At 46.6% G+C, this 27815-nt stretch overlaps 1 protein-coding gene across 2 annotated transcripts; it reads right to left on the reverse strand.

Moving 5' to 3' along the window:
- Positions 1-1824: 1824 nt before the first annotated feature.
- LOC144159056 (folylpolyglutamate synthase, mitochondrial-like) lies at positions 1825-27080 on the reverse strand. 2 transcript variants are annotated; one of them, XM_077690312.1, is made up of 12 exons: positions 26706-27080; positions 18440-18568; positions 18254-18372; positions 17364-17475; positions 17194-17265; positions 16151-16212; positions 13944-14124; positions 13575-13737; positions 13402-13497; positions 11566-11868; positions 5318-5580; positions 1825-2059 (listed from the first exon to the last, which is right to left on the reverse strand). In XM_077690312.1, exons 1-12 carry the CDS (start codon positions 26799-26801, stop codon positions 1982-1984), a joined length of 1674 nt encoding a protein of 557 aa, XP_077546438.1. In that variant the 5' UTR covers positions 26802-27080; the 3' UTR covers positions 1825-1981. The 2 variants fall into 2 exon arrangements, with proteins under 2 accessions (XP_077546438.1, XP_077546437.1); XM_077690311.1 differs by having other exon boundaries at positions 11491-11868.
- Between the last annotated feature and the right edge of the window lie 735 nt (positions 27081-27815).

The raw sequence follows: 27815 nt of genomic DNA on the forward strand, positions 1-27815 counted from the left end.
TCGTATTCGCATTCCTGTCCTCTCCTGTGCCTTTTTTCCCTTCTGCCTCTTCAACTTCCCGCCTGAATCCTTTCTTTTTCTCCCATATTTTGTCTCGCCTAATTGTCTTCCATTACAAAAACAAATTCTTCTTGGCCAATCCCCCTAAGTGGGTATGCGCCTTGCTTATGGGCCTCCATTTCCCCACCACCTTTCAAAACTTGCAGTGAGGCTGCAGGCCAATCAACCGATTCATATTCTCAGATTCGAAAACGGCCGTTCTAAACTATGCCAGAGGACAGATCTTGCCTCAGGCCCACAAAATTCTTATCAAAAACCACATACTGATCCTGTAGAATTGATATGGTTCCCTGCCCACACGGGCATTGGAGGAAATGAAGTGGCACACACCGCAGCCCGAGCTCTCGTCTCCCGGGCCTGTGATGCAAGCACTGCCTCCCATGGGGCCAGATCAGCCCGTGATAGTTTACTCACGTACAGAGACATCACGAAACATTACCGCCTCTCCCGCCGCAAATACCCTCCCGCCCACCCATCTTTATCAGTGGAAGAGGAACGCCCTTGGCGTCAGCTTCAAACTGAATCATGTTTATCCATGCTTCATCACATTCACCCCTCACTGTATCCCACAACGCTCTGCCAGCACTGCGAAGAACGGGCCGCATTACATCATCATATGTAGGCATGCAGATCTGGCCCCTTCCCTCTCATCACCTCCCTAGACCAGTGGGAAGCAGTGCTGGGTTGCTCAAACCTGGATCTCCAGAAGTCGCTCACGGGCCGGGCAGCCACGGTCGACGAAGTGCTACGGTCTTCGGCCACCAAGCTGCGCTAACCCTAGGTTAAATAGTTTTACCCTCTCTCTCTCTCTCTCTCTCTCTCTCTCTCTCTCTCTCTCTCTCTCTCTCTCTCTCTCTCTCTCTCTCTCTCTCTCTCTCAAAACTCTGACAACAATTTTCTCTCATCCATCAAGTTGTACCAGTTGTATGAGACCAGCCCTTTCGTGTCGAATCATTGAAAAGGACCGACAACCTATTCTCGTCGAGTACATATATTTTTATTACCAAATGAAAGGGCATCACTAAACACCTTAACCCAAAACGGTTTTTGGTGATAGCACCCTAGAACTTTTTAAATCGGAATTTTTAAATCTATACTCGGTTACAACTCAAGAACGGCACCACCTCATGTAGTGTATCACTCCGCCAAAGCGCCGGACCCGTGACGTCAGTGCGCGCGCGTTTTGAAAGGGGTTTGCTATGAATGCGTGATATCGTCTGCCTTGTGTCACGCAGTTTGTTCGTCGTCACTGGAGTCGTTTAAAGCATATTAAGTCCAAAAAAATTACGGGAACGGCTCACGCCATGTTCAAAATATTCCCAGTAACGCCCTACTTGCGCCGCGCGGAGAAACATCCGGCTACGGTGATAAGGCACAGCGGCAACTTCCGGTGCCGTTCTTAAGTTGTCACCGAGTATACCAGCCATGCGTGTCCCGCCAAAAGGAATGCCGGCAACCATGGCAGTTAACCGTGCGGCAACACACTTTTAACTGCACGTGAGATGAAAAGAGTTACTTAAAAACCTGTCCCCGGTTAAAACAACAATAATGTGCAACCTTTCCTATTCCTTTATAAGGTTTTTGAATCACGCGTTGAAACCGACGGAGTTGTTTGGACATGTAATGTAGTGTCACGTTTAGTCACTAGATGGCGCCACCCGCCAGACTTCAAGAATAAATTATTTCCACCTGTTTAATTTGAAATTCTTTGCAGTTACCCCAGTAATTAAAACACTAGCTTCCATATGAGCTATAGAGGATATGCACTCCACAGAAATCGCTTTATTTCCCTTGAATGTTTTACATCATCTGTACTGCCGATAAACATAGCAAAATTTAAAAAAAAATGAGCATCGATCACATCGCAATGTGAGTATAAAACTTGTTGCACCTCGGCATTTTCAGCATTTGTCACTTTGCACTAGGCACGCAAAGCTAGGTCACGATTCACTAGTGACATGATCCCGCCGACGAGGTGAAGGCTTCCGGTTGCCAAAACCTGGAAAACGAAAGTTATTTGTTTGATTCTACAAAGCACATGTTTTATCCTTGAGGTATGCACTTTTTTTCTGCTGCAGGGATAACAACATTGCATTCTGGCGTAAATACAGCAGTATCAGTGACCACCTCAGTCACTCTCTCGCATCAACCATACGTTGTTCTAGTGGACTCCATAACTCAACACTTATATAAAAGCCAAGCAAACCACAGGTTAAAGGTTTTCAGTTTGATTCCAATCTGGAAGACTACAAAACCAGCTGCGTTTGACTGCGAAACCCGCTGAGCATTCGTCACCCATATTTTTACATATATCACAGGGCGATGCCCGGGAACCTGTAAGTCGCGCGAGAATTTGACATCAGCAACAGGTCGAGAACGGCTTCAATATTTTAGAAACTTGTCAACGACAAATTCACAAGTGAAAAATATCCTCCACTGCTTTTCTGGCGTGCAAGGTTGTTAATTTGGCCGGTTTAATAATTTAACAATGCCTTTATTTCCTGGTGCTGATAAAACCACCGATTGCGGTTCTCCGTATGGAGGACTCTAGACTCTACACAAAGCATAACCGGTATAGCTGCCATTGAAATGCCGGGGCTGCACAAGATAACATCGACGATTCTTTTCTTCGAAGAACGGTTGACACTCGGTCTCTCTAAAGACGGTCAACTACGCTACTTCGGCGTCCTTTCGCCTTATGTAATGCCTCCTGGTCTTTAAGGCTTTAATAAATGAAATTAAATGAAATGTAATCCGTAAATTTGGTAGTTTCAATTATTTCGAACTTTCCACATGGTTCTTCAAGATTTGTTCCGTTTCTGCTCCTGCATCAAATTTTAAAGGTTAGCCGAACCAGCTATGGTGAAAGTACGCTTAGGGGTATAAATGAGCGGCTTGGATTAGAGAACAAGTTCGGCACGAAGACTTCCCAGCTCAAAAAAAAAAAAAAAAAAAGATGGAAGATAAGTTTGGCCGGGCATGTTCTGCGGGGGAGTGACAAACGCTGGACCACGTGGGAAATCTAGAGACGGAAATAGAAGGATGAGAACTAGCTTGAAGGAAGGATGCGGACGAGGCGTGAACGAACGCTTTAAAGAGTACCTAGCCCTGCAGGCCACCAGGAGCACACTGCAGACTTGTCACTTCACTGAAAAACATGCGCGTGTAGTTCCACGACAGATGTGATGGCTCAAGAAGAAGTCAAAGTTTCTCCGGAGATCAAAAAAAAAAAACTGGTTGATTCCTCTGTTATAGGAATCGGTAGAGCACGAAAGTGAAATGTGCAGCGAAATCTGCAGCTGAGCATGATTTGCGGGTCGGCGGCTGTCTTGTGGGTGTGCTTGGCGAGCGACGTCGTGCTGGCGGGTCGTTTCGGCAAAGGCGTACTGGCGTCATTTCCGTGACGGATATGATGTCAGTGAAATCTTGGTGTACCCCGCCATAATATACTTTCGTGTTAAAATATAAAACCCAAAAACGAACAACGCTAAGTATAACGTTCTGATGATGATGATGATTTCTATTGGTTTCCCCTTTGTATCGGGGTGATGACATGTCATCTGACCAAAAAGGACTAATATACCTATGTTTTACACTTTTGGTTCAATACTAGCGCTGCTTAGGGCAGGCACAAAAAGCTTATTAGGCACAAAATACTTTTTTTTCTGTTACAGGTGGTAACTGTCCTAGGCAATATTCCCCTCTCTGCTTTTCGTCCACCAGCATTCTAATCTTCTTTTCGTCCCCTCGACAGCCTTGAAGTTAACTTCCTCTGTGATACCCTTAAATCCTAGGGCTTCTGAGAGCCCAATATTCCCTTCATGTAGATTTGGATGGATACCCTCACATTCTAACACGATGTGCCGCATAGTTTCTGTTTCTTTTCCGCAGACCACGCATACCCCATCATTTTGTGAATACTTCCCCACAAAACTCTTAGTTCGCAGGCAACCTGCTCTAGCCTCAAAAAGCAAAGCACTGCCCTGGGAATAATCGTAGAAATTTTCCTTTCTGATGTTCATCTTCTCAGCCCTGTACATCTCTAACGACGTTTTAGCTTCCATTTTTTCCCTCCATTTATTCGTTTCAATCTGCCTTGCCTCTTTTTTGGTTACCTTGGCTGTTTTGGATTCCCCACTGTTCTTTCCGTATTTCATCGTTAGCCTTCTAGTCTTTTTTAACCACTGCGTGTCCACACTTTTCAAGTATAGGTACCTAAATACCTTAGCTGCCCACCTTCGTTGATCCATTGCCCTCAACCTCATCTCAAAGCATATTTTACTCTGAGCTTCTCTAACTTCTCTAACTTTGACAAACGCTTTAGTACTAAAGGTTGCTTCCCCGCAACAAGACCCTGTGTGCAGGGTTGCACCCTATACAGGCAGCTTCCTTCCTTGCACTGGCGTCACTTCCTTGACGGATATGACGTAAGGCATAATAACCGAAGCGGAGAAGTGTGTCAATATGCCGTCAGTTTTGCTGCATTTGGCGCCTTCATTCTGGAGCGCTACCACCAGGATCGCGATATAAATTAAGCGCCGACGTCATACCCCATTGGATTATTCCAGCGCGCTGAAATATTCGCGTGTGTTCAACCACTTTTCAAATTTATGAAGTCCCTAACAGAAAACACTGCAGATTATCCAGAGTGCTTTTTTGTGCCCTCATAATAATTGACTTGACGCTGACTTCTTAAGCTTAAAGGAGCCATGAAGACAAAATACAAGTTTGGTTCATTTGAAAGGCTGCTTTGTCCTGATAAAAATGATACCGATGTCATCGCAAACTTCCAAAAAAATAACGGAGATATTTAAGAAAACGTGTGGAGCTGTGGCGACTCGCTAGCCAGTTTCCAGCAACTTTTCTATGACGTCACAGAATCTTGTTTGGGCGATTGGCGGCGGCCGAAGTAATCAATCGCCAGGACACTCGACTGGACGATTGCAGTGGGGCCGCTAGTTCCGTTTGATCGAATCACTTGAATGCTAACGTGCACCTAACCCACTGAAAATTATGTTTTTAGTGCCGGCCCATATGACGTCACTCGCGCCGATAACACGTCACTGTGGCGCGAAATTTGAAAGTTCTTAAGTTTTTCTTGCGTTTTTATCGGTTAAAAAACGTCTTTCTTTGCCGGAATGGAGCTGAGTGAGGTACTGAAGCCTAACTCTTTAAAGTTAAACAAAGTTGTATTTTCTATTTATGAACCCTTTAAAATAGAACACCACAACGCCGTCTTCGACAGCGGGCCACCAACCTGGATATGAGCGGGAGGCGTGGACTGGCTGGCCGCCCTCTGTTGCTCCTGTATCCAACTCACGGCCTGAGAGAGGCACGTGAAGTTCAGGCACGAGTCCTCGGGGACTCCCGCGGAGGGGACGCTGTCGGGCGATGCAAAGCCGTCACCAGAACCGACAACGTCCTCTTCGTGCAGACTCGACAGCAGGTGGCACCAGACGTTCATGTTGGCTTCACACGCGGCCATTTCAGTGCTCTCGTCCACAGTGAAGTCACTCTGGTCTGCGAAAAATTCCCAAAAAGCCTTAAAGGAACCATGAAGAGAAAACACAAGTTTGGTTCATTCAAAAGATTGTCTCGTTAGAATCATACTGACACCACTTTTAACGTAAACTTCGCTCAAATAAGCTACATAATTAGGAAAAACGGGAATGGTCATGCGACCCACCAGCTCATTTCCCGAAACAGAACCTATGATGTTCTGTTTTCTTTTTCTATGCAACTTTTTCTATGACGTCACAAAATCTTGTTTGCGCGATTGACGGTGGCCGAAGTAATCAATCGCCAGGACACTCGACTGGACGATTGTAGTGGGGCCGCTAGTTCCGTTTGATGGAATCACTTGAATGCTAACGTGCACCTAACCCACTGAAAATTATGCTTTTAGTGCTGGCCCACGTGATGTCACTCGCGCAGATAACACGTCACTGTGGCACGAAATGGGGGTGCTCAGCCGAACACGACACCATGGGGCAAATCTCGTTCTACATCACATTGCGCAACAAAATGTCATATGATACCGCCTACTCACCCTGCTGCCATGTCTATGTCCCCGGTTGTGTGGCACTGGCACGCAAAATATACGCGCAGGTTGCAGCGTCGGTGGCACAAATTCCTTGTAGTCAAATTTCCAGTTTACTCAATACAAATTTGAGTCAATTTCGGCCCGGAACCGATTTCAATTAATAAATGCAGTGACCGCTGCATTTCAGAGCACCTTTATGTGGCAGTCTCTAAAGTCCTGCTTTGCTCGAATCATTCCGCGGGGGTCATAGAGTTTCTCACTAGCTTACCCAGAGTGGAATCTGGCGCTAGTGTCTACGTGATTCTGCGAAAGCGCTCGGTGTCTCCTTGGGTGCTGCCATTCCCGGTAGTTCGGACGGAAATTCGGCGTGGCATGGCCGGCAACAACTTTGTGGCAATGCGAACTGAGATTTTGTTAAAAAAAATTGCTAACAAAAGTGCCGCTGTTTACAAATTTTACTTTGTATAAAATAATGTGTTAGAGTGCTTAGGTTGAGAAATTAACTTGCCGGTTAGAAAGACAAAAAAAGCAGGAGTCCTGCATTTGGCTCACGCCCCCAGATACAGCGGGCCGTCCCGGATATATTTTTAAATTATTACGTACTAAACTAGATATCATTTTTTTGCTTGTTTTGTAATGCTTAGCTGAAGATAAATTATTTAGATTGTCTTAAACTGTGTTTTTGCTTCTCCTCAACACAGTATTATTATCGTCTGCTACGGGCTCGATACGCGAAAGCAGATGCAACAGCTATAAGTCATACCACAAGCTACGCATGCAGCGCTGTGGAGGCTACATTGTTGTCGACAGTCCGCCCACTGAGCACGCCTAACTCACCGTGAAGGGGGCCTTGATAAGACTTTTCCTTCTCCCATCCTGGCAGGTGGAACCGCAAGGCCCCGGTGACTTTTGTCGCTTCCTTCACGGTGAGTTAGGCGTCCTCAGTAGCCGGACTGTTGACAACAATGTAGCCTCCACAGTGCTGCACGTAGCTTGTGGAATGAACTATAGGTATGCAAGAATGATGTCATCGCATTGAATTTATTTGTTTTGTATAAAAAAACCTAGAGGCGAAGCCTATTACCGCAACAAAGTCGTCAGGCACGCGCACGAAGCATTATGAAATTGCATGAATGTTTTAAATGGCAAATAAATACCGGCCTCTCGAGTCGCCATGTATGTTGCCTCATTGCGTCTGGCTGAGGCAGTGTATGCTTCAAGGGATATATATATATATAGTTCACGCAGCGACGGCGAGAGCGACGCGAAAATCGTAACTGAATGGGTACAGAAAACGGATAGTGCGGGCTGGCATTTACTTATGTAGTGGCTGTAGTGTGGGCGGCGGCGGCAAGCGGTATGAAGCGGTATAACAGGCCGCTGGGACCCTCGCTCGCTTTTTGCCGGCCAGAAGCAGCCCACAAGCGAGCGGCAGCAACGATACAGTGAACTGTAGCGACAAGCGACGACGACGGAGGACATTGGCTTGTCGACGTGTCGTCCAGTGCACTCCGTTTGTTGTGCCTTTTGAGGTACGTTTTCCGCGTCGCTTGATGCAGTCTGCGTCAAGTGCTAATCACGCTGTTATTTAGACATATATGTGATAGCCATTGAATGCCAGAAAGTGGCACGCCGAAAACGGAAAAGCATCCCTAAAACAGAACTAACAAGCACTTCAGGGCCGACAAGTCCATTCCATAGCATTTTGCACTAGCCACTTGCTGTCAATCCGATTCTCCGGGTACCCACAATTCCCATGGCGGCATACGATCGCAGCGACACTTTCCACTCTAGGGGCCCTATTCTCGACTGCACAAATTGCCGGCAATTCAGGCAATTTTCCGGAAGTCTTTTCTGATTGGCTTTCAATTTTGGTCACGTGCTTCCGGTTGACAAAGCGGTTGTGTGTGCTGTCGTCATTCTGACGTTTCATGTCGTCTACGGACACCAGTTCTAAAGTTTGCCTTATTTCTGGTTACTAAAGGCGCATAATTCTTGGCCGGCAATGAAAAACCAGACAAAATGCGGCGGACATGACAACGTAAGCCTGTCTTTGCTATTCAACAACAATACTGCTTGTAATACACACCCCCTCTGTGATTGGCTGAGAAGGCGTGACGTAATTTAAACAGTTGGCGGGAACGATTACGTCATGCACTGGCAACTTCATCCTGCGTAAAAGTGACGTAATGTTACGTAGCAGCTTAAAAATGGCGGCTGTTTTTGTCTCAAAATACAAGCAAAATAGGGCACAGTATTGCCCCGGCTTACGGCGCCGCGAAATGTGCGGCAATTTGCAGCAGGCGCAGTTTCGCATGCGCGCTGTTTAAAGCATGTTTCCTACCGAAGCAAATTATATCTTCAACTGCTTCCAAGTCAGCGATCATGGAACATACAAATAACATGCAGTATTTTGCTTTTATGTTTGGCAATGAAATAAAAATTATTTGTTTGGCGTAACCGCAACATAAGAGGGCAGTACAAGCCTCTCCATGCCAAAGAGAACCCAATGCATGGCATTTGTCCATACTTGTCCTAGTAAGCTGTTGGGTCACATGATCGAACTCAAGAGAAAAATAACAATGAAAAGTGACTATTTAGTTCATTACAGCGCTGATTGCAGTCGAGCTTGAAGAATGAGTGAATCGGCGACATCGGTGCGCGCCGCGGTTATCAGGCGTAGCGCTTCGCTGCTCTTATGTGTCATAGAAGCGATGGTCGCGGCCGTCTTTTTCTGTGATCACGCCATAAACTTGTAACATAGCAGCAGACGATGGCGTGGCGGCGGCGGTGGCGGCAGGGAAGGTGATAACGCAACAAAGCTTTCATTGAAGCAGAGAGCCCAGCTATGTTAAAAAAAATGATTGAAATAAATAAATAGATACGGTAAAAAAATTGTGTGATGTTCTTTAGCTCGACATCCGCCTTTCGCTCGCTTTTGGATCAACGTTACTCGATCGCCTTGTGGTGTTGGCGCCAAGTTTGACCTCCAGAAATGTGTTTTTCTTGTCAGCCTCAGCTACCGTATTAATTTTTATAGTACATGCCAAGTGTTTTTATATCTTTCTTGCACAATATTTGATACCTTGGTAGCGATCTTTATGAGTGACTCGTCAAATTACACTGCATGTCGTCATAGCTATAGGTGCAGTACGTCACTGATTGCTTACGTCGTGCTTACGCAAAAAAAACATGGGCGAAATGCCGGCAATTTGTGCAGTCGAGAATAGGGGGCCCTATTCTCGACTGCACAAATTGCCGGCATTTCGCCCATGTTTTTTTGCGTAAGCACGACGTAAGCAATTAGTGACGTGCTGCACCTATAGCTATGACGACATGCAGTGTAATTTGACGAGTCACTCATAAAGATCTCGACCAAGGTATCAAATATTGCGCAAGAAAGATATAAAAACACTTGGCATGTACTATAAAAATTAAGACGGTAGCTGAGGCTGACAAGAAAAACACATTTCTGGAGGTCAGAATTGGCGTCAACACCACAAGGCGATCGAGTAACGTTGATCCAAAATCGAGCGAAAGGCGGATATCGAGCTAAAGAACATTACACAATTTTTTTACCGTATCTATTTATTTATTTCAATCACTTTTAGTAACATAGCTCTGCTCTCTGCTTCAATGCTAGCTTTGTTGCGTTATCACCTTCCCTGCCGCCACCGCCGCCGCCACGCCATCGTCTGCTGCTATGTTACAAGTTTATGGTGTGATAACAGAAAAAGACGGCCGCGACCATCGCTTCTATGACACATAAGAGCAGCGAAGCGCTACGCCTGATAACCGCGGAGCGCACCGATATCTCCGATTCACTCATTCGTCAGGCTCGACTTCAATAAGCGCTGTAACGAACCAAATAGTCCCTTTTCTTTGTTATTTTTCTCTTGAGTTCGATCATGTGACCCAACAGCTTACTAGGACAAGCATGGACAAACGCCAAGCATTGGGTTCTCTTTGTCATGGAGGGGCTTGTACTGCCCTCTTATGTTGAGGTGGCGCCAAAAAAATAATTTTTATTTTATTGCCAAACATAAAAGCAAAATACTGCACGTTATTTATATGCTCCAAGATAGCTGACTTGGAAGCAGTTGAAACTATAATTTGTTTCGGTAGGAAACATGCTTTAAACAGCGCGCTCGCGAAACTGCGCCTGCTGCAAATTGCCGCACATTTCGCGGCGCCGTAAGCCGAGGCAATTTTTTGCCCTATTTTGCTTGTATTTTGCGACAAAAACAGCCGCCATTTTCAAGCTGTTCCGTAGCATTACGTCACTTTTACGCAGGCTGAAGTTGTCAATGCATGACGTAATTGTTCCCGCCAACTGTTCAAATTACGTCACGCCTTCTCAGCCAATCACAGAGGGGAAGTGTATTACAAGCAGTAGTGTTGTTGAATAGCAAAGACAGGCTTATGTTGTCATGTCTAGTGCTTTTAGTCTGGTTTTTCATTGCCGGCCAAGAATTATGCGTTTTCAGTAAAGAGAAATAAGGCGAACTTTAGAATTGGTGCCCGTAGACGTCATAAAACGTCAAAATGACGACAACACACACAACCGCTTTGTCAACGGGAAGCACGTGACCAAAACTGAAAGCCAATCAGAAAAGACTTCCGGAAAATTGCCTGAATTGCCGGCAATTTGTGCAGTCGAGAATAGGGCCCTAGGAGATAGAGAGAAACTCTATGGCTGCGGTAAGTTCTCGCGTGCTGGAAAATGTATGGGACTTACTAATTGATGATCGAAGCGCTTAAAGAGCATCGCGTAGCACTACGATTTTTTTTTACAGATATATGTGAAAATGTTCGTAACGGCATACTTTGCTTCTTTCAGAAATTTATCATTTTCTAGCTTAGGGAATAAAAAGTAAACAAGCAACACAGTTTGGTTCATGTAGATACCATTAGATGGCGCTAGCTGTATTGCAAGCGATAGTTTTATTTTTCTATTTTACTACGGAGGTGATATATTTAAAAAAAAATAACCAAACTAGGCCGCTTGGAGCGTTTTCATGGATCTGCAAGACTTTTGGTATTTATGCACGATGTTTTATAGGGTCACGAAGTACTCAGTCCCATACGAATGTTAACAGGCCAGGCGAGTCCCCCTAAAGTGCGCATGCGTATGGTTGCATGCGTGCGAGTGCCATTGTAAGAGGAGAAGCTGCGCACCAGAAGACAACGTATGTGTCTCCTCTACATGTATTGCATCTATAAATGCCTCCAGGGACGCAAAGGTCGGTCCTAATTTTTTCAATATGTTACAAATCAACTCTGCAATTTTTACATCGTTGCTTCTGAAACAAATGCGTCAGGCTAGCAGTGCACACTCTGAAGCACAAAACGAAAGTTATCATAACGCAAGAAACGAGCTAGCGTACCATGATAGCTCAGCTTGAAAGGAGGGGCGACAGGTAGGTTGATAGGTCGGGGAGTGACAGGCAGGGCCACCCTACCAGAGTAAGGACTCTTGTCTCTGGCGATTCGATTGGGGGTGAAGAGGGCCATGTGGAAGGCCTCATCTGCCAGGTACGAAAGCAGGACCTCTGGCCGTCGGCCCCTGATGCAATTGAAGAGCAGCATCCGTCGAACTTGAACCTCTGCACCCAGAGAACGTTGCTCAGAAGCTGAAGCTTCGCGCCACCAGCGGACGCAGCACTGCAAAGACTCCTCGGTGTGGGCACCGTCCAAGTACAGCGTCAGGCCCTGGCCGCAAGGAACTGTCTGGCACCGTCCAGGCCATCGGCACTGTTTCAGACCTGCGTCCAGGAATGAACTCAAATTCTTTGAATACATTGCCCAGCTCTATAAAAATGCCGTTTTTTTTTTTGCGACAAGTGAAGAAAAAATTGGCTGGCGATTACGATACTCCCTAATGCGATATTTGGGCGCAGCAGCAGTGCGCTGAGGCAGCACTCACTCGTGGGTTCTCTCGACGGCAGGTATGGCGAGCGCAAAGTGCGGCGCAAAGTGCGTCTCAGGAAGGGACCGCGAACTGAGCCTGCCCCCTCCCTTCCCCAACCGCACACTTTCGGAGAGCGCTGGCTCGCACCGCCACGGCGAACCACCCTCCCCTCCCAATTTCACGACACTCTCCTCCTATGCTTTCTTTCACTCCTCGGTTTTCGCTTTTTCTTTCACTCGTTGGTCTTTCCATCATTCGCTCGGTCACGACGACGGCGACGCGACTCAGTTCAGAGACGGCCGCCAAAGGGCTGCGCCCTAAAATACCTCCTGCAGGCGTACAGACGGCCAGAAGCGCGATTACTTGGAAGCAACCTTGTTTAAGAACAGTACGTCTCCGTCATATAAGTACTTGGCGGACCCACCGCGGTGGATCGTGGCTGAGGCGCTGCGCTGCTGAGCACAAGGACGTGGGTTCGATCTCGTCCGCGGTGGCTGCTAATCTCGACGAACACCCGTTTGTCGAGATTTCGGGCGCATTAAAGATACCGGGGTAGTCTAAATTAATCCGGAGCCCTCAATAGCCCAGGTGTAGCTTCGTCCATCTTGTTTAAAAACCGGATATAGCTTCAGCCATAGTAGGACACGAGCCACTACTGAGTAAGCATCACAGCGGCTCAAGTTAAATTTTTGCTGCTCAATCGAGGGGCATCTAAGATGCGCTAGGGAATGCTTGTCGCTTAGTGACAGCTGAGTCTTTGTCGTACCTTTATGCCGAGCAGGTGAGACCGTCGTGTAGTTGATGACAGGCTGCCACATAAAAGGTATACAAGGATGGATGTGTATATATAGTTCACTGGAATGACTTGCAGGGTTTCCTGGTATAAATCATTCTCCTCAACACGCAGGCTGCCCAAAAGTCGACCAGTTGTATTCATGACGTGTGCAAACATGACATTTATGACAAGGCATGGATTTTATAACATGCGTGCTGATGGATAGCAAGTATAAATCACGCTCGTATGACCGCGGCACTTCCTCCACGTGACTCGCCAGTGACCGATCCAATTTGGATCTGATTTTTTCTTTCTGGCTGCAGTTCTCGCGCCTCGCCCACACCAAGGATCCCTTACCACTGTCGTCGCGTAATTTCAGATTCCATTTGCCCGACTTCATTCGAAACCCGCAACTGCCCACTACAAGTTCTTAGATATACGTGCATACTCTTGTGGAGTATTGCAACTTTTAAAAATCTTGATTAACACAGACCGACTACCACTGAGCCCGTTATTTTACTTAAGTAGTATCAGGATCGCACTCTATTCCCACGTCCTCTGCATTCAGTAGCGGCGCACTTACCGAGCCACCACCATCACATACACACTCACCTTTAGCCATGAGCTCCGGAATCACAAAATGAGGAGCCATAAAAGGCAGGTGTTCAACCAACTCTCCTTCACTGCCTCCCAGGGTCCACTGTTGTGCTGCAAAATCAGGACAAGCATCAGGACGAGTCCCAACCAAGCAAAGAAGATATGAGGAGTTACAAAGAATCCCTCACCATTTACTGAAAACAGCCCTGGGTGGTGTTTGGCGAGCCAGGTTCCACAAAGTTGCAGGGCAAGGGATGCATTTCCCTGTTGCTGCTCCCCGGATATTCCCAGCCGGCAGCGTGCTATCTCCCACTCGTATATACACAGTGGGGGAGCTAACCTGAGGGGGCACTGGTAACCATGCGTAGAACAAGAAACAAAGAACGAAATGCAGACTCGTGTTCACCAGCCTCTTACTATCAACTCAAGTCGGAGGTCCCCCCTGACAGTTCTTACTCTCGGACCTCCTCATGTTCTCCGCTCATTTGTTCATCTTATCTGTACGTTCATTCTTCAATAAACTTCAATAAACGTCAACCTATAGGAAGAGCACACACCCCTTTCTCGCGAGCCCTTTTCCGGAGCACCTCGATGGCTTTCTCAGGCTGGGGTAGCGTGAAGGCCGGGCAGTCCTTCTTAAAGATGCCGGCCTTGTGCCAGGCAATCTCCTGCACGGTGGAGCCCAGCACCCTAGTGTGGTCCAGTCCGAGGGATGTGATGCCCACCACTGTGGGATGCCTGCATCAGGTTAACAGGTAGTCGATGTTTTGCGTACGTTTGGCAGGCTCTAATTCAGGCAGGTGTGCTTTCGAGGTTTCGGCGCACGTTGAAGATCTCCAGGTAGTCAAAATTAATCTGGAGCCCTCCACTGCGGCTCGCATCATCGCCTGTGTAGCATCGGCGCGTTAAAACATCATAATCAATAATTCAGCCAGGTAGTCAAGTACACAAGCAGCGGCACATGCCAATGGACGAAGTAGCAGAGAGGAACCCGCTGCTTCTTTTGCATGAGGTATTCGTGGGACAAGAAGGAACGTCCCATGTTATATAATTTTTATTTAACACTTCACTAACTTTTAAGTGGTTTTGACTGTATTTGCTGTGATCAGTTACTGCGGGGAGCTGCTATGGCCAGCAAAGTTTGATTCTGTTTACTGTACAAATACCCGCATGGGAATGGGAACCACTGTGACTTCCGTGGCCTATTTTGCCAAAACGTTTCTGGTAACTACAGTTCTAAATAGAGCAGCTTGAACTGTTGCTTCATTTCTAGTGGGCTTAGCCAACACAAGCGAACTTATGGTAGCGCACTCAATTATGATCGGAGATTATTGAAACAGGACAATTTTAAAGGAGTACTGACACGAAATTTCTCGCTTTCAGTTTTTATGCTGTAAAGAATACCTATGGTCCCAGTAATTACGAAAATCGAACCGAAAGGCGTCAGCCACCAACATATAATTAATTATAGCACGTTTATTGCAACCACTTTCAAATTCGGTCGCCGCGCGGGAAAATGGCCGTTCGAAGGAGAGCCTGCAAGCGGACTGCCTGACGTCACGGTCTCCGTGACGTCGGACCGTGACGTCATGGTCTCCGTGACGTCCGGGACGTTCGCTGCATCGTCTGCTACGGATTGCACGCGGTTCACACTAAAGCGCTGGACACATGTACGATTTGTACACTCGATTCGCATGCGACTGATCGTTACGACTGTCACCACGACTAGTCGTACGCGTGAATTTGAGACACATGACCCGATGCGTGCATGCGATGCGTCGTCGGCGTCGCTCCGCCCACCGTTTTTGCTCCATGGTCAACTACGACTATCGCTGAGCTGAATTTGTAGATCCCGCGCGTTTAATCGCAAAAAATGGATAAAGCAGGCAATCGTGAAGCGTTTCCTGCCTTCGGAAACAGTTCGCGCACACGCCGGCCGCGCCTGCCAGCTCGGACACTCAGCGGCTCGATCCGGCGCAGACCACGGTAGCAAGACGGTAGCAACCGCTTGTCGCTGCTCTTCTGAATCAATCTGATCGTTAAAATGAAGTTCCACATGCGAGAAAGTAGGTGTTAGTGTGGTGAAAAATTGTGCTTGGGATTGTTATCAGGGCTTATTTTAAAAGCGGCGATCAGATATCTGCCGCGATGCAAGCGTATACGCTGACCGGCCCCCCGCGGCGCGCGGCGGGCGGTGCGCCGACCGGTCGAGAGATGGCAATACCTGCGCGGAAACGTGAAGTGCGCACTTCGCAAGCCTTGCTCACAGCGGTACCGCAGCCAAGCCAAACCTCCTATCGAAGCGAGACCGCCCACAACAACAGCGCAGGCTATTGCTTCCGGTTCCGGAAACAACTGTATGACGTCATGCTGAATCGGCCGCAAAATCGCGGATAGCCTGACGTCACACCCTAAGCGATTTCGCTAGTGCTGCCGATTTGTAATAGTTCGCGGCCAGGGCAATTAAAATCGATTTTTGATGCGTTTCCAGCCTCGGATCGCTCCAAAAATTTCTGTGGGTAATCTGTACAAACTACTGAAGCCAATTATATCGTTATTTAGGCCTCTAAATTTGGTGTCAGTACTCCTTTAACACATCCTTCGTGCCTATTAGTAGCATGCATACTTGAAAAAAAAAAAGCCCACGTTTACAAGCGGTTTCTTATTCCCCACGCCATGCGCATGCACTTAACGCGCCTACAGTGCAAAATTTAAAGCCAGCAATGACTGCAGCCTACTTTTCATGCTTGCACAATCGATTTACCTTATTACATTCGTGCTGTCGTTCTCGCCTCCAACACCTACTTCGAGCACCAACACATCAACCTGAAATGAAAGCAGAAGTTAAACACTCGCCATGTCCTACATACCAACCAATATTTATGGCATAATCAGATTGAAAAAGTGGCAGGTGATAATAAGTGGTAAGGGATTAACACCGCTGGTTTCCACCGGTAATTAAGTGATTAATTACCCTTTTATCACAATGGTTACCAGCAAGGTCAGAAAGCAGCTGTTGCACCTATAGTGGCATTTGGTTAGTTATTATAAAGCGTTTAATAAAGGTTCGTTCTATCTTGGCAACAAAACGCAATCGGAAGTCTATGGTAAGTTAGAAACGTATTTTATTTACCAAAGTAAGGTGTGAAGTTTCCGTTAAAAGAAAGAAAGAAGAGCACAGCTCTGGTGAAAATGACAGCAAGCGGCAACAGTTGCCGTCCAGCATTCTTTAGGACAGAAATGATACAGGGCGTACCAAACAGCCATACAGTTCTTTTCTGTCGTGACAAAGCTGGCATCCGACTGCCTTTCAATTTCAAAATGATGACATGTCGCAACTGCAAAGTTTATCCGGATGCGGATGCTGAAAGTTCTGATCAACTGATAACTGTAATTGACTAGCTCATAGTTATGTAAACTCTGTTATGTCTGCTGAGGCCAGTGGCAGATCTATAGAAAGGGGGGGGGGGGGGGGGAATCTGTTGTGGACTATCGCCATTCCCCCGAATCCAGAAAGTTTAACTTTACCAGGCATGTATACAGTGCGCGCCATGCCCCTCTCGTCTGATTTTATGCTGCGTTAGTATCGTCTGCACTATAACACCACCCTTCTCAAGGAAACACTGAATTTTCATCTGGCTGAGGTTGATTGATAATGGGCAGGATAAACCCATGTTCTCGCTCTGTTTGGCTTCCTATACCTCCGACTACGTTCTACTGACAAAGAAATTATTTCCAAGTGCACCGTACAAAAAATATCGCCCTATTAACCTGCTAGCATTCTAAAGAGAGTTGATGTGTGCTCACTTTTTCCTCCACGAATACCTTGAATGCCATCACAGTCAAGAAACGGAAATATCCCGGCATGTTGTCTCCTTCCTGGTGTATAGACAAAGCAATAAATTACAATTATGATTGCTCGGTCAAGTGAACAGAGCGGTGTCAGTACAGCAGCGCCTAGGTTTCCCTACACCAACCTGAGCTTTGATGTCGCGGTAAACTTGCCAGAAGTACCGTGTGAAAAGTTCTTCGGACAGCGGTTTCCCGTTGATTCGAATCCTTTCGCGAGCCGCCACGAGATGCGGAGAGCTGTCAAAACGAAATAAAAAGGAGCGCGATTCGTTACCGTGGTAAATCACGAAGATGCGCGTTATTTAGATTCATAAACCGATTTTCCACATTGCTAATATCTCTCATGACCTCAAACTGCAAAAAATAAACATCTTTACATTCAGTTTCAGAGCCGGAAAACATGCATGGTATTGGTAGTTCTTGTTCTTCCAATATTCGCTTCCTGGTAAGGGGGATATTACGTTAGAGTAAACTGCTCTTGACAGTTCTGAGGCACACGATTCGCAGTAAAAAGATTAAAAATGAGGTCCCCCTTCTCCACGACTCGGCATAGCGGCACTGACTGCCAGAATACGCTTACATACGCAAGAATACATCAGCAAGGGGAGGGGACTACAGCCGCTCGGTAGCTGAATTGGCAAAGCGCCAATCACGTTATCTCAAGATTCAAGGTTGTGGGTTTTTATCCTACGCCTGGCACAAGTTTTTTTTTTCTTCATTTGCTCCAGTTCCTAACTTTCCTAACATTCCAAAATTTGTATTGCCTCCCGGAAAAGCGGAAAACTAGTTCCGCTCTTCCCCTATGCCCTGCTTGTCGTTTTTGACCGCTGGCTCTGCCTTCTCTGTGTATGTATGTATGTATGTATGTATGCATGTATGCATGTATGCATGTATGTATGTATGTATGTATGTATGTATGTGTAAGCATGCATGCATATATAATCAGTGCGGCATCAACGTTTGCAAGACATCCCTAAAACAAAGGCGGAGCAAGCTTCGTGATAAGTCTACTCACGTGTAGAGACCTGTCTTGAAGCCATACTGTCTCAGAATACTCTCAGCAAAGGCACACGTTGATCCTTTTCCTTTCGTTCCAGCCACGTGAATTATCTTCAGGTCGTCTAAATCTGCAATCTGTCAACCCGACGTTACCTGTGGAACATTTCGACACGGGCCACGCTCAATCACGAGCACAACCTACCTGCAGGCCAACAGCTTTCAAGTGTTCGGGCGTACGCTGCGAAACGGGGACAGCGGGCGTTTCGTTGTCCACTGGTTCCCTCTGCTTAGCTTTGCTGTTCTGCAGGGTATTCAGAGTGCACACAGCGTCCTGAAAAGCGTGAGATAAGAAACGTTGACATTACCCTACGTTTCCATTTCTCACTCACCGTTTTCGCACGCCCGTCAATCGGACGCAGTCTGAGCCTGGCACTGGTTTAATCTGTGCAACAAGAGGAATCAACGGCTACCAACTCGCCTAACGGAGTCACATGGATTCGCATGGCTAAAATAGAAAGCAGTGACGAGACAGACAAGCAGTGTAATGGTGACTTTAGCCGAAGTCTACATTGTTGTTGTATGTTGTTTAATGGCGCAAGGGAAACTTGGCCAAACAGCGCCAAATACCAGTTTTGTATATTTCTTTGGGGGTGTACTTCTTTAGGTAAAATGGTTTAAAAAATGGTGTAGGGGGCCATTTGATTAAAAGCAACCTATTGGCGTAGTGCACCGTACTGCTTAGAGCTAGAAGTGGTGAATGGAAATGCAGTTCAAGTTTCGATGATTACGTAGAGAGCCGTCATTAGAGAGAGATCGGTGAAACAATTATGGCCTATATGAAATTGTTTGTAAAAATCTGACGCTAAATAAATACTCTAAAACACGACTGCATTCAAACATGGAATTGTCTGCAAGGAAATGTGCCGCGTGAATTGAGATGTGGTGCGTGTATAGTGTTCTCGAAAATGTTTGCGTCTGTCATCGTCATGTTCTTTGCATTCAACAAGGATGGGAACAACGGTAAGTGGTTGTCCGCATCTCGAACATTGGGGTCTTTGTGTGCCATTTAAAAGGTATGAATCAAAGTCTATATTTAATGCGAAGCCTTCCTTTGCAAACTTGTCCACCACCCTCGCGTGGTTGTGGTTTCCTGGTTGATAGTGCAACAAGCATGCAACTGACAACATACGAAGGTTTATTTGCACTGGGCATCACTGTTTGAAACGTGGGAACTAAAGTTTTAAAGAAAAGAGCATCGAGCTCTTCTACCATATCTAGCAAATACGTTGGCTGCGGCTGCATAATGTTGGCGTCTTCAAGCGCAGCAAAGACGAGGACAGGAACACAGACGACGACACACAAAGCGTCGTCGTCTGTGTTCCTGTCCTCGTCTTTGCTGCGCTTCAAGACGCCAGATGTACCAACTCGCCCAAACCAACACTCTCCTGATAATGTTGGCCCTCTTGTGATTCGCGCTGGACGTGTAATTTGTGAAGGTCATTTGATTGTTGATCTTAGCAAAGTGTCCATAAGCCCCTGCAAACTGTCATAATATTTCAGGTGTTAACACGGCCAGAACACGAGCTGCGATCGATTGGCCGCGTAGATGGAGCAGTTTCGCTTAACGGGACTGGCCAAAAATAAGTTACCAGCTCTAGGATACCCTGCGAGAACGTCTATCCTGGTACCTTCCACGTTTTCGGAGACCGCCTACTTTTGCTAAGTTTGGTGTAGAAAGTATTTTTGTTCTCATATCTTGCACAATCCTGGTCATCTTGGACGTTATGCGGGCAAAGTGTTTTTTTTTTCATATTTTCTTTGAGCCTATACGTCTACTTGTGGGTGCCTCTCAGAACGACGTCACATACGTAACCATCTAGCGCACTTAAATTATAAAAACTACATGGCTGCCTGTCGGCGGGGAAGACGATTTTTCTGACAACCCTCTGTGTCCTGTAAAACTTTTTGCAGTATGTTTCAAGAGCTACGGGACCTACGGTGCGGCCACCCCATTCAGTTGATACAAGACACAAAAATCGAGTGCAAGGGGAAAGCACGCTTCACCGGAAGCAGTCCAAACTAGTGCAACAAACAAAAAACGATTATTTGTAATTTGCTTAATTTAGTAAAACTTGGAAGGTCTATGTATACAATTTCCACCTAGCAGACAAACATGCGGCTGTCCGTTCCGTAGCGGCTTTGTGATGCTGCTGGAATGATTATAGGAGCGGTAGATTCATATTATTGTAGCGCGAGCTACACCTCGGGCAGTCTTCGCGGGGTGACCAGTTTTGCCCTTGAACGCTAGAGGTCAAACCACACCCCCTGCCGCAAGCGCCCGGCACGGAGCAGCAGCCCGTAACAGCGAGAGATAGGCGGCACGGGAGAGGTAGGCGAGGAGGGAAAGGAGACGTGCTAAGGACGTGGCCGCCGCTGCGATAAGCGCGCGCCACGAAGGAAGGCCACAAGGCCACGTGCGGCGCAGAACCGTGTGTGAAGAGGAAGACGAACATCCAACTGTGGCCTTTTGTATGAAACCTCCGACGGTAGGTACCGTGGCTATAGCTATCCATGGTACCTACTGAGATAAATCTTTCCAAACTGATGTATTAGTTTGAGCAGTACAACGTCACATAATTAGCTTCGGAGAAGTACCGATAAAGAACGTGTCCCAGCTGTTCTCTGTAACCATACTCCTCCTGAACACGCCTGTTTTACCAGTGGACTCGTACAAGAAATTGTTTACACCGCTCAACTAACTAATAATGACATGTAAATGAAACTCAGCATAATTATAGCATCCTATTAGCGGCCCAGTGCAGTGGAATTTTCTTTTCAACGTATTAAACATTAGGTTTAGAGCTACAGCGCATTCGCGATAAAGTTGGCTTTGCCGCAAAGCGTTTCCGTGTGGGGGCGCCGTACACGACTGAGCCGTTTCGAGTAACGGTAAAGCGTACTAGAATATTTTAGGGGTGAAGCTCCTGTTGATCGGGGCAAGTCCCTCGGCGTGCCGTGTCCACTAGTTCTCGAGGCGACCGCTAGAGGCGCAGCTGTGCAATAGTTCATAGGTCGCCCGCTAGATGGCCGCCGCTCAAACCTGTACTCCTCTGTCTCCGCTGCTCCGCTGCATACTCGGGCGCGCGCGTTAGTTAAACATCGTATATATAAGTGTATATACTATCACCCCTATAACAATGTGTCGAGTCTTTATATGATGTGTGGGCGAATGTTTCACGGTTTTACCGATAAGCATTGGAGCTTCGCCCCACTCATCATCATTCACCTCGTGGAGATGGCGGGATTTTTAGTGCTCTTCGAGTTTTTGCTATCGGTATACACAGTAACTCTGGCGATGTTCGCGTTCGCTGTACAGCATCAATCACGAGCCACAAGAAGCCGATTCCCAGGCCGAGTATACTGAGATATACTGAGAACGGAACACTTTCCAGCTGTTTCACAATGGCGCGTAAATGTAGCGACAGATTTCCTTCTACGAGAACACTTTGGTATGAAGCTCCAAGGTGGGCACGGCGGGCGAATCACGGTGACGCTCCCACACAGGTCTCGTACGCCGGTGCGCACGTGGTTTTTCTCCTCTCTCGGTATCGGCACGGTGCTCGCCGCGCAGCTCACCTTTCGCCGTCTTCCGGCCGACAGACAATGAGAGGAAATCCAACCGCTCAGCACTCACAGGTTCGACTTACAGATAAGCATCCATAAGTAGATACACGGCTATACAAGCATCCAAAGATGCCGACTGGAGAAATGAATCCACTCAGCCTCAGGGTATCTCTTTTATCCTGCACTTGTACAAGCAAGTGCAAAATGGGTCGAGGAAGGCACAGTTCCAAATGCTGTATTGCCAGGTATTTACAGTAAAGCAGTCCAAGTAGGACGAGTCACCAGTCAGGCAAGGTGGCCGCGGTGGGTTTGTTGGTTGGTTGGTTGGTTGGACCCGAGCGACAGCTGTTGTTGTTGTTGTTGCGCCTTTAAGTATGGCACATACCCAATCAGGGGATCGGCCAATCAACAGAAGGCAGTGAAAATAAACAGAATTCTTATTTAGTTACGAGGCGCCTAGAAAATATAATTTAGACCGGTTGGAAAGCGTTCGGTTTCATAACCGACAGGGGAAAAAAAAAACGGAAAAATGAAGGCAAGAGTAATCGCAATCATAACGAGAATCTATTGGAATTTTCAATGTAGCGCAGGAGGACAGAGCATACATCCCCGCGGCAGAACCCCATTTCGGATGCCCCGAATGATAGTAGAGCCGGCACTGTTAGGGATATCCCCAAACTGTAAAGCGGCACCTCCAGGGACTGACGTCTCAGTCGTGAAAAATGTCGGCATGTCAAAAGGTAGTGTTCGACAGACTCGTCTTCGTTGCAATAGCTGCACAGAGCTGTTGGCGCCAGACGAGACCTGTGTAAGTACCGATTTAACTGGGGTACCCGACAACGTAGGGCTGTAATAATAACCTCTAAGTTGCGCGAAGGGCACCATTCAGATTTCCATGAGAATTTTAGGTGACTAAAATCTCTTGAAGACAATAAAACTGGCTTTGGCTGTTCTTGAAGTTTCAACAACATACGGTACATACAGCGGTTATTTAAAGGTGTTGGTTCAACGACGTCTACGACAGGCCCAGACAGTGCGATCCTTGCTAGGGAGTCTTCGATCTCGTTGAATGTGAGCCCCGCATGTCTACGAACCCAAAGAAGGTGAATTTCAGTGAGATGAGGTAGCAGGAGTGACCAAAACGTCCGCGGAAGGGGAGTGTTTTTAGGGGAATAAAGGGCTAAACATACAGAAAAAGAATCCGAAATTATAATTGAAGATATAATTGATGCATCCAGCTTTCGTAGTTCCAGGACAATTGCGAGGAATTCCGCGTAGAATATGGGGATAAAATCGACAAGACGAACCAAAAATGACCAGTTAAGGAAAGGGGAAAATATACCTATACCGTATTTTTCTTCTCGTTGAGAGGCATCTGTATATATGATAGCACCTGGCTGCTTGGAGGCCAAATGATCTCGAAGGAGACGATTGAGCAGTCAAGCTGGTAACCGTTTATAATTTTTGGGAAAAACGTTCCGGAAATTGATAGAAAGAGGAGAACTCCTGTCAAGATATGGAATAACCTGATTTATCGATACACATAAATGGACAAAGAAAGCTCTGTACCAAAGTACCTTTACCTGTATTCTTAGATAACCCTAAGCAGCAGCGAAGAGCCTGGCGCTCCAGAAGAACCAGACGACGTAGCTTATACGCCGCGGACCCAGCGAATATCACCCAACCAAACTCTAAAATTGGGCGAACGTACATTCTGTATATCATAAGGAGGGTCTCCCTGCGCATCTGAGACGCCTCAACATAACAACAGCACGTTCACCTTTGGCCTCCATGAGGGCTATATGTGGCTTCCAATCAAACTCACCGGTGTATATTATCCCAAGATACTTTAAAGAAAGAACATGAGGAATTATGCACTGTCTGTAACTGAGAGTAATGTTAACAGGGGTTGAGATCGAAAAAACTAGTAAGGAACATTTGCTGACATCCATAGAAAGACAAATGCTGTCCAACCAGGAGGCAATAATATTCAAATATGACTGAAATAATGAGTAAAGTGCTTGAATGTCAGGTGCTGATGCAATAAACGCAATATCATCCGCATAGTATTATGTAGAGACACCGGAAACCACCGGAATGGCGCTTACAAGGATGTTAAAAAGAACAGGGGAAAGGACCGCCCCTTGCGGCACGTTGTTAATGCTTTCGTTTCACAACTCATACGAAGTGCTACCATCGCTACCATGTCCTTGAATTTTTACTTTTCAAATAATTAAACAGTTTCAAGTGCCGTAAGTTTACGCTGCAAGCTGATGGGAATAACTGAGCGCGCCCATTGAGCGCACTTCCCAACAAAGCAGCAATTATAACACATTTTTTACCAACTGAACGGCGTCCGCGTGGGTTCGCACCACATTCTATCATTCTTCTGACGTGAAGTTTTGCTTTTCGATTAAGAGGACAGACACGGCTGTGAGTGTGACAGTAGAAAGCACTGAAAAGGACCATGGAAACAAACTGTTGTATTCAGAAGACTTGGCAGTTCATGCCTCACTGCAATCCTGTTTGGTGAAAAAAGACGGGCTGCGACTAAAGTGGCCTGTTACAAGTTACCTATACTTCACGGTGGTGTCCCTTCTCTCCTCCAGCCGTGTTGTATGCGCTACGAAGTTTTCAAGATTTCCACGCCAACCTGCCAGGAATCCGTACTCTTGTACTTAACGGTGATATGACATACTCAAGCGAGCAGCGCCAGAAACGACCGGTCATGTCCATTCGTGTCTTTTTCGCACTTGTCCTGTCTGCAATTGATCGATACCAACCTGGCCGCATCGCACAATGGTGGCTTTTCGCCAAAGGCGCGGGGATGCAGTAACCGCAAAACACGCTGCCGCCAACTAAGCCCAAATAAATTACGTGGCTTGCTTTGGCATGCACGAAATGGTGCGGCAATACAGCTGCATACTCACCTTCAGGGGATGAAATTCTTATTCAGCTGGCTATATTCCGCTTGAATTAAAACAGTCACTAAAATCAATCTTCAATGCATATGCCGGAACTGTTAACGGGTATGGCCGAATAGCACAGTGGAAAGACCGTTAGAACGGCCGCGCGGTTACAAGAGCCGTTCAAAGGTGGCCCCGCGTACTTGACTACCGCCGATCATCGTTGATTCGGCGTATGTTTACTCTGCTGTAGGCACTTGGTAATAGTTTACAGCAGTGGTTCTCAAATGGGTGTCTTGAGGGGTCGGCGAAGCCTCCCTCAAAACTTTTCCCGCCGCCATTCTTTTCTCGATTTTGCCATCACCTACTTGCAATGCAAAAATGTGGCTTTGCCGCATTACATTGCCGCATTGCTTCGCGTAGCCCATATTTTAACATCTGCTTTTTGCACAACACGGCAGCTATGAGAAGGAAAAAAAAACAGACACAGAATAGGCGACATATAGGTTTAAGAAGGCTTTTAGATTCAATAGCAAATTGTTTAACTATATGACGCGCATAATCATTAACGTCAAGCAGAAAAGGCGGGCATTGGATAAGTGTTGGCGACGTATAAGCTGCAAGGGCAAATTGTTTGATATCATGACACTGATCATATGCTCTATCGTAGGGTCGAGCATCACTTTCGCAAGCGCTAAAGGGCTCCCCGGGGCAGTCATGGCTGAGAACCACTGATTTACAGCTTCACATCAAAGGGCAAAACTGCGGAAAGGAGGCAGAGCATTTTACGGAGGGCAACCCGCCCTTCAAAACAACGAAAAGAAAAATACAAAATAAAAACAAACAAACAATATTTCACAACACAAACAAAAATAATGCAAATTGAACCACAACTATTTACATAAGCGACTCCAAAACATGAAGATGAAACTAGAAGCATAAAGCTAAACCTTTCAACCCCTGTGAAATGCCATAGTTCAACGTGAAACTATCGTTTGGGATACCCGTCAAGCATTTCCTGTCAAGTGATCGCAACACCTAATCGGATATGTGGTGTTGAGCCCCGTCAGCCCTAGTAAAAGAGAGAGAGGGGAAAATGCGAAAAGGGAAACGCGAGGAGGGAGGGAGGTTGAATTGGATGACTCTGATTTCCCAATAAACATGACGAAACATCAGTAAGCAGCCTAGCATTAATTAAAGTAATGCCAAATTGCTTGCTGAGCAGTTGTGGTGCAGGGGTTTCGTTCTACAGTTTACGTCTTTGTACACCTTCCTGTATACGTCTTTCAATATCAGTAAATTGCTGCATACGTTGGTGCATCCAATATCATTAAATTCCTCTATACGTCTATCTATATCAATATCAATAACGTCGTTCAATTTAAATATTACAATACAATGAAACAGAAACCATACTGATGAACAGCATGAGTTCACCCGTAAAGCTAAGCTAATTGAAAAGCGCGAGTGAAACATAGAATTGTCGCCAGCGCTTCAGTGTGGCACCAATTTATAGTCCGAATATGACAATTTATAGTCGGAATACGACAATTCTGTTTTATTCGTACGCCCACGCTAATTTCTTCTAATTAGCGGTTGTTCCTGAGGGCGTACGGCCGCATGTGTGACGTCATTAGTTCCTGTGCGACAATTCCCTGGGTCATCACAGTTTTTTTTTCTCTCCAATCAGGTAATCAAAGGGATTTTGTGTCAAACTTGGAAAACAGCATTGTAACCTTTCGAACGAGGAAAAAATTGCATTGGTGTCTTCAAGGCACGTTCAAATTTCCCGCGCGTGAAGCCATTCGTTGAGAATTTGTGGCCTGATACCTAACTGGGATATACTGCCTACCAAGTGCGCATTACTGAACAGCGGCATCTCCGAATCCGGCCTTTAACGTTCGCAAACACGACGATCAAAGTTTTCTTTTATCTCACCTCATACAAACTCGTCGGCCGGGCGGTCGTCATCGGCGCAGTTCTGTCTTGAACGAGAATCAATATTCGCAGACGGCAGAGCAGGTATTTAAGCATCAGCTTGAACGTCCCGCCTTCATTCGTCCATTATGTTCCGTGTCCTCACAACAGCCAGCGGCTTGTGTGTTCGCGCACTGGGCACACCTCGCAACGACTCGGTGCTCGGCCTTGAGTACTGCTCGGCCGGCTTTCGCTAGATCGTCATTTCTCGATCTCAAGGCGTCGTTTTACACCGCCTTAACTAGAGGGGCATTGCGCGACCATGCGGCAATCGCAGAACACGAAACCAACTACTGCTGCTGCGTTTCACCCGTTCTTCCCCGATCTGAGGAAACAGCCAGCCAGCTCGCCTGTCGAGGGCGGGGCGTGGAGAGTTTCGTCATCGTGACGAGGATGACGTCACACAGCAGATGGCAATATTTAGCGCGCGCTCTTGGAGCGCTCTAACAGCCGTAACCACGAGTTATTGCGACGGGAAAAAGCTGCCAAGGGAGTGCGAAACACGAAACACCGTCGACAGGGACACACTTCGAGTGCAAGAAACAGAGCACGACTGTTTCGAATTTGCGGTTTAGCATACTTCTGGGTTAATTAGCTTAGTAAAACTTAGTAAAAAAGCTTAGTACAGTTTCAGCTCAGGCGATTAACATGGTGCCGTCCGTTTCACGGTGGCTTTTGTCAAGCGGCTGCAACGGCGTAGGAGTGGCAGCTTCGTGGTATTTGCATTAAATCTGCGACTGATCATTATCCACAATACACCAGCTAAGATAAACCTCCCCACAGTTATGGATGTATACCCGTCTGAGCCAAGAAACGTCATGTAGAAATTTGTTTCGATCTAATTTCGGTAAAGCACGGGTTCAAGCCATTTTCTGAAGTCATTATCCTCCCGTGGGCGCTCATAATTTACGGCAGAGCGGAACTTCGGAATGTATACAACTGCACAGAGAACGAGAGTCGGACAACAGTCGTCACAGCGGCCATCTGATTCATCATTTTTTTTCCAGGCCACCGTAAACTCGACAGGAAGCTGGCTTCGTAGTAAGCAATATTTTTTTTAAACGAGGAGAT

This window comes from Haemaphysalis longicornis, unplaced genomic scaffold, assembly GCF_048455015.1.
Source record: "Haemaphysalis longicornis isolate Haplotype H1 unplaced genomic scaffold, Haemaphysalis longicornis Haplotype H1 scaffold_10, whole genome shotgun sequence".
Lineage (NCBI taxonomy): Eukaryota > Metazoa > Arthropoda > Arachnida > Ixodida > Ixodidae > Haemaphysalis > Haemaphysalis longicornis.

What these genes read in the sequence shown, in the direction of transcription:
- LOC144159056 (XM_077690311.1), bottom strand. Translation starts at nt 26,801, where the DNA reads ATGCTTAAATACCTGCTCTGCCGTCTGCGAATATTGATTCTCGTTCAA. An exon ending in TTCAAGACAGGTCTCTACAC is followed by an intron (nt 17,476 to 18,253) that starts GTGAGTAGACTT and finishes TCGTTTTGACAG; the next exon opens with CTCTCCGCATCTCGTGGCGG. An exon ending in AAAGGGCTCGCGAGAAAGGG is followed by an intron (nt 13,738 to 13,943) that starts GTGTGTGCTCTT and finishes CATGGTTACCAG; the next exon opens with TGCCCCCTCAGGTTAGCTCC.